The sequence below is a fragment of the Saccoglossus kowalevskii genome, chromosome 5 (genome assembly GCF_978046115.1).
Source record: "Saccoglossus kowalevskii chromosome 5, keSacKowa6.1, whole genome shotgun sequence".
NCBI classification, from domain to species: Eukaryota; Metazoa; Hemichordata; class Enteropneusta; family Harrimaniidae; genus Saccoglossus; species Saccoglossus kowalevskii.
In genome coordinates this window covers 13,989,611-14,000,844 of record NC_140645.1, presented here as the reverse complement: position 1 = coordinate 14,000,844, position 11,234 = coordinate 13,989,611, and the positions used below count along the sequence as shown (strand labels likewise).

The 11,234-nt window shown below is 36.6% G+C and overlaps 2 protein-coding genes across 2 annotated transcripts; one reads left to right on the top strand and one right to left on the bottom strand.

Moving 5' to 3' along the window:
- Window positions 1-1,419: 1,419 nt before the first annotated feature.
- On the bottom strand, window positions 1,420-6,400 carry LOC146745790 (uncharacterized). The gene is made up of 2 exons (XM_085499136.1): window positions 6,290-6,400; window positions 1,420-1,934 (listed from the first exon to the last, which is right to left on the bottom strand). The coding sequence occupies exons 1-2, from the start codon at window positions 6,374-6,376 to the stop codon at window positions 1,536-1,538; spliced, it is 486 nt and encodes a 161-aa protein (XP_085355262.1). The 5' UTR covers window positions 6,377-6,400; the 3' UTR covers window positions 1,420-1,535.
- A 1,431-nt stretch (window positions 6,401-7,831) lies between these two features.
- On the top strand, window positions 7,832-9,570 carry LOC146745789 (uncharacterized). The gene is made up of 2 exons (XM_085499135.1): window positions 7,832-7,995; window positions 9,056-9,570. The coding sequence occupies exons 1-2, from the start codon at window positions 7,909-7,911 to the stop codon at window positions 9,422-9,424; spliced, it is 456 nt and encodes a 151-aa protein (XP_085355261.1). The 5' UTR covers window positions 7,832-7,908; the 3' UTR covers window positions 9,425-9,570.
- Window positions 9,571-11,234: the final 1,664 nt, after the last annotated feature.

The following is an 11,234-nucleotide window of genomic DNA, read 5'->3' as shown; positions in this document are numbered from 1 at the left end:
CACCTGCGCAGGCGCGGGAATTGAGTTCCAAGCGACGATAACACACGCTAAAAACGCAAAGGCTCAACCCAAAATTGCCATTCCAGCTCAGCAGCCAATCAGCGACGACGTTTCACAACTTGTCTCTTATTTAGTTTTATGCCGCATTCAAGATGGCGGACCCGCATATAGTAAATATCGCATTTATTTCATTATCACGCGTGCGCCAGATGACTGCGAGCGCTGCGTCACCGTGTATCTGAGTAGCAGCTGCCATTCCCTGCAACAGCGCCACCTATCATTACTTCAGGTTTGTTCACGCTACGTCATCTCATTTTTATTCATTAGCTTGAACGCTGAACAGTTCACAGGGCAAGAAAAATCACAGTTAACTATTATTTTACTGCTTACAGCTATAACAACTGAGATTGGAATAACATAACACAATTCTGGGATACAAAATTGAATCATATCACGTTATGGCAACTTGAAGCTCACTAGTATTTCGCTACTGTAATGAAATAAAGCGATCACACTACAAATAATACCCCCCTCTCGTCAAGTTCCCATTTTCGTCTTTGTTTTAAAATAGACTAGACATTGTTTTATTGGATTTCTTTATATTGATCGCCACTGAGTTTGGCAATATTATTCAGATTGCGTTGCATAAAACAAGTTCGAGATTACAATTGGTATTTTTGTTCACATTGATCTTCGTGTACCAAATATTTGCATTTACAAGCGTCATAACCTACTCCGTATACATTTGATACCAAATCAGAGTACTGGAACACGCGTGAAACGACATAACGAAAGAACATGGCCCTCTGTTCAGGAAAGGTTGGAGTAGAAAATAAAGACTTATTTATGTATGATTTATGTGCAACAAAGCCTTTGGACTGCATTAGTTTACACACAATTATAGGCCATGAATATTTTGATCCAAAATGGCTGCCAAACTAGATTTTACCTTATTATGCACGCACATGTAATTTACAACTTCCCGACTCGTCCGAACGGAAACCAAATATTAGTGAGTTTTATTTAAAACACATCGTTCTGCTCTCATAACCGCTCGGTTGTCATTCTGAGACCCAGATTTCGTTTATTTCTTATCGCCGTGGCATTAGAATAATGCTATAAACTCTTGGAGTTTTTATTTAAGAACTGTACATGTTGTACGTGATCGCCTCGTGCGTTTAGTTTTTCAGACCCAGGTCTGTCGGGACATGGTCAAGATTAGCAATGCTCGTCTAATTCCTGGACGAATAAATTAGTGCAATTAGAGAAACATCAATAGATAGAATGAATTGTGTACGGAAGTGATTCGCATAAATACAAACAAGTATAGGCAATCCGTATCCGATTGTGGACTAGTTGCTTTTGAATAGCACGATACCCCCCCCCCTTCCCAATCTCTGGTAATCATGTACAATACTATATTATTGCAATCATTTATTTGAAAATCTGAAATAAACACGTCAATAAAAAAATACAATTTTAAATTAAATAGTTAAATTATAGTGAAAAAATACATTCAATTATATACGATATGTTCAGTGAATTTTATCTTTCGGTATACCCAATTTAGGGTGTGCTGGGTTGCTTCTCTTTCCAGATTTACGTGCTTCTTTCTCCTGTTGGAATGTGCGTCGACGCCCGTCTTCAAGCCTGGCGGCGGTTTTAGCCTCCTTCGATAGAGCAGTTATTTCGCTTCTGTATTGACTCCTCAGGCTTTCTAATTTCAAAGATTTCTCTTCTGGTGAGAGCCTAGATGCTTTTATTTCTGCCATCTTTTCCTTCGAGTTTCTCATCAACTGTTTCTTCTCGTTCACCAGCTTGGTGTTGCTTTTAACTGCAGGCAGAGTCTTCAAAAATTCCTTTCTGCGATTTACCAGGTCAGATTTCTGTTCGGAAGACATGCGTGGCGACGGCCTTTCCACGGGTTTGTCGATCTGTTGGTGAAACGTACATAATGAATGTCGACTACTTTCTGTGATGCATTTCCTAATCAACAAAAACAATGAAGTTTTCGAGGGATGTAAAACGCTCATTACATCGAACTGACATAATTACGTTGGCATTAGTGTAGTACAAGAGTGCGCGATAGTTTCGTCATTTCATTTTACAAGAAAATATTTTCCAAAGTTGTACGGATTTGTCTGGAGAAATTGGGGTTAGGATGTTTGTAAAATTGGTCCGCACGATAGGGAGATTTGAAACATTAACTTATTTAGCGTAAAAATGGAAATATACATGTATACCAAACTCGTACTATGGGCACACCTGCGCAATTTCGCAAACTGGTGGTCGACTGTAGGCTGCGTTTTCTGCAACGTGCAAGAGTAACCCAGTTTTACTAAATGGAGTAAAAACAGGAAGGGTGTTCGGTCAATATTTTAACAATGTTCCAAAACTCAAACCGACCACAAGCTTTGAAATATACGAAGCTGGTAACCTTCCCAAACCCAAACGTTCTCCCAAGAACCGTATTACAAGTATTGCACGCACGACTTTGGCAATGGCAATGGAGATCCTACGGTAAGACTATTACGCATTCGTACATTACACCAATGCCACAGACCTCGGCACAGATCTAGAAGCAGTACCTACACACGAATTGGTGACGTCATAAAATACATGACCTTCAATCGGGGTCGTTTCCTCGGTATATACGAATTGGTATATACAAATTACAATAAAGATACTTAAGACATTACACATAAGGTAAAACAAATCACGTGACAATATAATGATAATAACGGTAATAAATCCTAGCTTAACAGTTGAACAGAACGCTCATACAGTCAGTCGGGTGACGCCGAGGGTCACGAACTGTGTTGCAAAATGGCCGTGTGGTTGAAACTGGGTCATGGCGTTACGGGTGAGGAAGACATCATTAAACACTCAAAATCACAATAAAACGGGGAACTGGTTGCATATTACGGCGTAGCCAACATGGGAAATAAAAAAACGCCCAATACAAACGACATGGGTTCGAATCACACTAGATACACACTCACCAGAACCGAAGCAATCAGAAACCAGCAATCGTTTTGGCTTTTCCGTTCAACTCATCGGAACACTGGAGTAGTTAGAAAAATGAACACCACTTAACGACCAACGTCGTGGCGTGGTACGCAAGCGTGCCATCAAAATAAAACAAAATTAGCTTGAAAAGACAGTGGGTTCGAGTCCCGCTCAGAGCTACCGTAAAAACGTAAATCAAATAAACTGAAATCTCTCAAACCGTAAACAAGTAAACAAAGAACGTCGCAAAAAAATAATAAACCTCACAAAACTCCACCATACAAAACTGAATGAATAAATAATAAAATAACTAACGTCTTAAACTGGACGACGCGCAATTTGTTCAACAGTTTCCAGATTGTGACAAGAGATAAACAAGACCCAAGTCAAGGTAAGTTTTGTTAAACTGTCGATGGCGTTCCCTATATTACGAAAACAATTCAGGCAACAGACGAATATCTTCTGTGGTGTTGTGGAATTTATACCGTGTCTGCGGAATTGTTGATTGAGGGTTCGAAGCCAGCAGTTAACATTTTGTTAGAAAGTTTCACAATTAAATCAAATATCCAATGATACCAGTATATTTATTTCATTATTTTAACAACTTGCAATGGTGGAAGTTGGTCAAACACGAGTTCTTACACCTAAATAAGTATCAAATATTTGTCGACACATTTATTCTCTCAACCTTGTAGAGGTGGAAATTAATTAAACAACAGGTATTTACTCACAAATATAATGGTCAATATTTGTCCATACATTCATTCTGTCAATTTAAGAACTTGTAATTGTTGGAATTAATCAAATGAGAGTTGTCTACACCAAAATAAGTTTCAAATACTTGTCCACACATTTATTCTCTCAATTTAACAACTTGTAATGGTGTATAATAATTAAACGAGAGTTGTCTACACCAAAATAAGTCTAAAATATTTGTCCGCACATTTATTCTCTCAATTTAACAACTTGTAATGGTGTAAAATAATTAAACGAGAGCTGTCTACACCAAAATAAGTCTAAAATATTTGTCCGCACATTTATTCTCTCAATTTAACAACTTGTAATGGTGTAAAATAATTAAACGAGAGCTGTAGACACCAAAATAAGTCTAAAATATTTGTCCATACATTTATTCTCTCACGTTAACAACTTGTAATGGTGTAAAATAATTAAACGAGAGTTGTCTACACCAAAATAAGTCTAAAATATTTGTCCGCACATTTATTCTCTCAATTTAACAACTTGTAATGGTGTAAAATAATTAAACGATAGCTGTCTACACCAAAATAAGTCTAAAATATTTGTCCGTACATTTATTCTTTCAATTTAACAACTTGTAATTGTGGGAATTAATCAAACGAGAGCTGTCTACACCAAAATAAGTCTAAAATATTTGTCCGCACACTTATTCTCTCAATTTAACAACTTGTAATGGTGTAAAATAATTAAACGAGAGCCGTCTACACCAAAATAAGTCTAAAATATTTGTCCATACATTTATTCTCTCAATTTAACAACTTGGAATTGTGTAAAATAATTAAACGAGAGCTGTCTACACCAAAATAAAGTCTAAAATATTTGTCCGCACATTTATTCTTTCAATTTAACAACCTGTAATTGTGGGAATTAATCAAACGTGAGTTGTTTACATCAAACTAAGTATTTAATATTTGTTGAGACATTTATTCTCTCAATTTAACAACTTGTAATGGTGTACAATAATTAAACGAGAGTTGTCTACACCAAAATTAATCTCAAATATTTGTCCACACATTTATTGTCACAATTTAACCACTTGTTAATAGTGGAAATTACTTAAATGCGACTTGTTTAATCAGTTGACATCAATGCAACTTACTGTAAATGGGGTAATTATTCACTGGTTTTAATTTAGCTTATTTCGCTGACTGGAAAATGCGCTAAATTAAAACACAGTGAATATGTACAATTTAGCATAGAACACATTATCTAAATGACGAAACCGTGAATTTAAAACCCACTTAATATGCCTGAAATGGTAAATCAGTGAAAATTAAACCCAATGAAAATTAGTCATTTTACAGTACCCGCAGACAGTGCACAACAGAGTATCATTATTGAGCAATTATAAACAGGAACGTGTCTTGGCATTAGGGTTAGGGTCGGGTCAGGTATGGGCAACGGAATTATTAACAGGAACGTGTCTTGACATTAGGGTTAGGGTCGGGTCAGGTATGGGCAACGCAAATGGCAAACACCCAATTGGTAAGATGTACACTAACGGGTTATGGCATGCATATAGTTTACACAAGTAAAAACACAAAATTGGCAATTTTTTTGGACAATTGTAACTCAATAATAGAAATATGTTGTATTTCTATATATATACACACTATATAGTCTTATCAAATGCAAACACATCCAGTTAATCCATTGTGGTCTTGTGGGTCAGTTCTTTACATAGTGATCAGGAGGACCTGGGTTCAATTCCCTTGCCTGCCCATCTTTTTCTCGCAAACACCATTTGGCAATAAAGCTAAATATGACAACAAATTATTTAATTTACATGACTACCCACATAGCTCAGTTGATTTGTACTATGTCAGCAATGTGAGCGATCGCTGGTTCGAATCCAGTATGTTTAGTTAGATTTTTGAATGCTAGTGAAGACAGTGCTCCTATGAGTAGGACTTAAATCCAAACTCCTGTGTGAAGACACTCGTGGTACAGTGGACAAGACAGTGCGCTGGGAACTCAAAGATCGCAAGTTCGAATCACGGATTGGACACTCCTACAAAAGACATGAAAGACGTTAAAAACATAAACAGCGGTTTCAAAACTCAAGTCAGGAAAACAGAACACAAGAATACTACCCCACATGGAAGCCAGTCGAAGTCGTCGAAGAACGAACACAGTCGAAGAACGAACTCTGTTAACAGCTGTAGGTCACGTGCAACAACAGACACGAGGAGCATGGCTGCTCTCCAAATGGGTCCCTTCTTTTGTATTGACCCCCTAAGGATTGCTAATCCCCCTTTCTAACTCTTCCCCCAAAAATAATATATCGCCCCTTTTAAAATGTATTGAGCCACAAATTAATGAATATTCATGAGCACAGAAACTGCTACGTCATGAATAAATTAGCATAATTTTAAAAAATTTGCATAAAGTGTAGGTACTCCTTCTGGAGCTCTGCCCAGACCTCAGCCAAGCAGTGATCATAACATGACGAATTTATATGCAGAATTTTCAAATTACTACAAGTAATGAACGACATTAGATCGATGCGGGAAGAACACACCCTGGTTTTCTTTCCTTCCTTGCCAACATCTTCAGCCATCGCGGCGCCGACAACGGCAAATAGAAGTAAAACTACACAGACATTCATGGTTGCGATGAGAACCGGACAAGGAGTAAAAAATTTGAAAGAAACAATCAACGAACACGAGGTTTTATATGCAAACAGTTGTAATTTGAATAACAATGGACTTGAGAAGTAAGCAGGCACTCATTGGTGCATGACAAACGCAGACTCTGTCAGCAGATAGGTGAATTTGATTTCAGGAATTTAACGAATATCGTGCAGGAATGTGTTATCTTCTAGGAGACAGCTGGCGTTATAGTGGCCAGTTAGTGGGATGATTTAATTTGGACAATGTCTGGCATATGGTAACTATTGTGTAACAGACAACCCACAACACCGAGGTGTTTCTGGCTTAGAATCGCCAAGGGCCGCAGTCATAAACTTCATGGGAAGAAGAGTTCTATAATTTAAACACAGCACAGCTGATGATTGAAAACTTAATTATAGCGTTATCAAATATACCGTAATTATGATATAATCAATTACGTAATTATCCCGTTATTTTTTGTTATGTTAAAAATACGTTTTTTTGGAAATGTTATTATAATGTTTTTAACTATGATTATACAACGTATATTTGAGACGTCATAAAAACGATCTGAAAAACACATCATCTCAACATTTTATAATTACGTCATTATAACGTAATTTTCTACAATGTATGTATTATGTTATTAAATATCAGTATTGGACTATCAATAAATATTTCCACATCAATGTTTTATATAACATATTTATAACGTTTTATTTCCAATCTTATGATAATATAATAAGATGACTCTTGATATGATCTATTTTAAAACATTGATACTTCAATTTTATATATTGTTTCAAACAGAAACGTTATTATAGCATGATTTTATAACGTTAAAATCACAATTTTCGCAAAACTATTATATTAGCGTTTTGTAACGACTTGCCATTTTCAAAATTAAATATATTATAAAATGTTATTATAACGTATTTTATTAGCAGCTATTCACTGTTTACTTAGTTGTGTAGACACATAATTTTTAAGAACCTGAGTTAGGTCAATCACACTCTATTATATTTTAAAGATGTAATTGTTAAATAATATTATTATTTTTTAATGCAAACGTTATTGTAGTGTAATTTAATTGCAGATAAATACTGTTTTTATCTTCGCACCCCTATCCAAAAATGGTATGGACCATAGGCTCTGTGCTGAGCATGCATATGATGGGCTAAACATCAAATGGTAATATTATTTTGTGTGCGTGGCGTTTAAGTAAGAAAACTCCCATTCCCTCGACGTTTATGACCTGTGACCCTTGGCTATTCCAAACCAGAAATTCCTCGTTGTTTTGTGTTCTCTGTTACATAATAATTACCATATGCCAGACATTGTCCAAATTAAATCTGATTGGTCAACACACAGAGTCTGCGTTTGTCATGCACCAATGAGTGCCTGCTTACGTTTCGAGTTCATTGTTATTCAAAGCATAACTGGTTGCTTATAAAACCTCGTGTTCGTTGATTGTTGCTTTCAAATCGTCTACTCCTTGTCTGGTTCTTGACGTGTTCTCATTGCAACCATGAAGGTCTGTGTAGTTTTACTTCTATTTGCCGTTATCGGCGCCGCGGTGGCTGAAGATGTTGGCAAGGAGGAAAGGAAACCCAGGGTATGTGACGTAGTTGAAATAACTTGTATATGTTCTTCCCAATAGTAGTTTATAAATAAATAATCGCTGCTCGGACTGATAAATATGATATATAGAAGATAATATTTGGTAATCGTAGTCCTAAATGACTATTAAAAATAGCTAGACGTTTCGAGCAATGGCTCTTTATCGATAGCACTTTCTTCTATGCTATCGATAAAGAGCCATTGCTCGAAACGTCTAGCTATTTTTAATAGTTATTTAGGACTACGATTACCAAATATAATCTTCTATATATTATATTCTTCCCATATCGTTTTGATGTCGTTCATTGCATGCAGTAAGTTGGTAATTTTGCATATAATCGATTCGTCATGTTATGATCACGGCCTGGCCGAGGTCTGTGTCATTTGTAGTATACGGGTGCGTAATAGTATTGTCGTGCGTACGATACTTTAGGGTTATACAATTTGTGGGAGAATTTATACGTGTCTACATTTCAAACTTTGTGGTCGGTTTGAGTTTTGGAACATTGTTAAAATAATTACTTAACAGCGTAATAGCCAAAATTGTGACGTAAACGAAACTCCACACCCATCTATGCAAACTTCGTCCATGCAATATGCATGAGAACGTAATAGCACTAACAATGCCGTACACCCTTTTGTCGCAGAACCATTCTGTTCTTTCTCTATTCAGTAATACTGGATTACTCTTGCATATTGCAAAAAAAAAATCACAATAAACTCGGCCTATTATCGACCACCAGTTTGCGTGATAGCGTAAGTGTATACGCAGTACAGAGTTTGGTATGTATGCATATTGCCAGTTTCATTGTTACACTGATTATATTGCAATCTACAAATCATGCCGACACTGTCAAAACTAATTGTACAAACCCCGGCCCTAACCACAATTTCTCCTAACTAAAACTATCGCGCACTCTTGTACTGTACATTAATGCCTACGTAGGTTCGGTTTAATGAGCGTTCGACAACCTCGCTCGCTAACTTCATTACTTTTGTTGATTACTTTCTATGCATTTCGTAATTAACATTCATTATGTACGTTTCATCAACAGATCGACAAACCTGTGGACAGGCCTTCGCCACGCATGTCTTCCGAACAGAAATCTGACCTGGTAAATCGCAGAAGGAAACATTTGAAGACTCTGCCTGCAGGTAAAAGCAGTGCCCAGCTGGTAAGCGAGAAGAAACAGTTACTTAGAAACGAGAAGGAAAAGATGGCAGAAATAAAAGCATCTAGGCTCTCCCCAGAAGAGAAATCCTTGAAATTAGAAAGCCTAAGGAGTGAATACAGAAGCGAAATAACTGCTCTATCGAAGGAGGCTAAAACCGCCGCCAGGCTTGAAGACGGGCGTCGACGCACATTCCACCAGGAGAAAGAAGCACGTAAATCTGGAAAGAGGAGCAAACCAGCACACCCTTAATTGGGTATATCGAAATAGATAATTCACTGAACATATCGTATATAAATGAATGTATTTTCACTATAATTATATTTATAATTGTGTTTTTTTTTAATTTGACGTTTATTTCACCTGCAGATTTTCAAATAAATGATTGCAATAATTAATAGTGTTGTACATGATTACCAGATCGGGGGGGTGTCTCGTGCGATTCATAAGCTGCTTGTCTACAATCGAATATAGATTGTCTATACTTGTATATATGCGAATCGCTTCCGCACACAATTCATACTGTCGGGTGATTGTTTAACTGCACTCTCTAGTTCAGAAATTTGGCAAGCAAGCAATGCCCATCTTGGCCATACTTAAACAATCTCCCAACAGACATGGAGTCGAAAAACTAAACGCACGAAACTCCTACAATCGTTTATAGGACGACTTTAACGTCATGGGCATAATTAAAAGCTCTGGGCTTCGGAACGAAAAACAGCGGTTAGTAAGAGTCCAGAGCGACAATGTCTATTAAAACGTGCCAATATTTAGTTGTCGGTCGAGACCGGAAGTTGTAAATAAGATTATATTAGCATGCATAATCTGTCGGGAACTTTGCAAGTTAAAACTCTCCGTGATTTCAATCTATTTTGACAGCCACTTTGGACTAAACAAATTACGTTTAACATGTTGTAGTCAAAATGCTTTATGTTGCGTATTTGAAAAATTGTATTTTGTACTCCAGCCTTTCCTTAACAGTTCACGTGTTCCCAGTACTGATTTGGTATCGAATGTATATAGGGCATTTGTAAATGCAAATTCTCACCACGTCTGCTTCATGAAGATCAATGTGAACAGTTTAAACGATAACTGACATAGTCAATAGTTTTGTTATACTTTACATAAAACAGAAAAAAAATACCAATTGTAATCTTGAACTTGTTTTATGCAAAAGCAATCTGAATATTACCAGACTCGGTGACGCTCAATATAATGAACTCCAATAAAACATGTCAAATCGGTTTAAATCCAAGAGAAACTTGACAAGAGGGAAATATTTGTAGTGTGATCGCTTTATTCCATTACAGTAACTATTTTAAAAGAAACTCGTAAACTTGGCCAAACGTGATACAATTCAATTTCATATTCCAGAATTGTGTTGAATGTTTGAAATAATATTGTACTGCGGCATAATCCGAGCATTCTCAAACTCCTAGTTGTTGCTATGAACTTTGAGAAAACTTGAAGCTAAATTTGTATTGAAACCACGATGTCACACTATAGTATTTGGAAAGTAATTGTCTAAATGAATAACTGACGACGCAGTAAGAACGTCCCGGAGGAACTTCTAGAATTTTCTACTGGTTTTTCAGACCGAGGATCAGTTTTTCTATGGCGACATTTCAAGCTGGAGTCTTACTTCCTCTTTATTTTTAAAACGTTTTGTAGCGGCAAACCCGAGACTCGAAGTTGGCTTTCTCAGGTTTCACAAACCTAATTGAACTAAGCAATTGAGCGGTGAGGCAATGACGTCACACTATAATTAAAAAACAATGGTACCGATTTGTGGCTTAAATATATTAAAACGTTCTTTTCCGCTTATCAGTTCAGCTGGAGTATTAGAAAGACGAAGAATATTGTGGCTTAAGATAGCAGAATCACCCCCTACGAAATTGTTAGTGTTAGAATCATCCGCGGGAGCGGTTGGTGGACTGCACTATTACATAATATGAATGCTGAAGATATGAGCTGTAAAATTTGGTCCCTCTTTGAAACAAAATATCTCTACGTCTACAACTCAATTATCCAATATTAATAAGGGTCTTTTGCTGAAATCATT

Excerpts from the sequence above, each read along its gene's own strand:
- LOC146745790 (XM_085499136.1), bottom strand. The coding sequence starts at position 6,376 with ATGAATGTCTGTGTAGTTTTACTTCTATTTGCCGTTGTCGGCGCCGCG. Across the intron at positions 1,935-6,289 it reads AGGAAGGAAAGAAAACCAGG|ATCGACAAACCCGTGGAAAG; the intron begins GTGTGTTCTTCC and ends TTTCACCAACAG.
- LOC146745789 (XM_085499135.1), top strand. The coding sequence starts at position 7,909 with ATGAAGGTCTGTGTAGTTTTACTTCTATTTGCCGTTATCGGCGCCGCG. Across the intron at positions 7,996-9,055 it reads AGGAGGAAAGGAAACCCAGG|ATCGACAAACCTGTGGACAG; the intron begins GTATGTGACGTA and ends TTTCATCAACAG.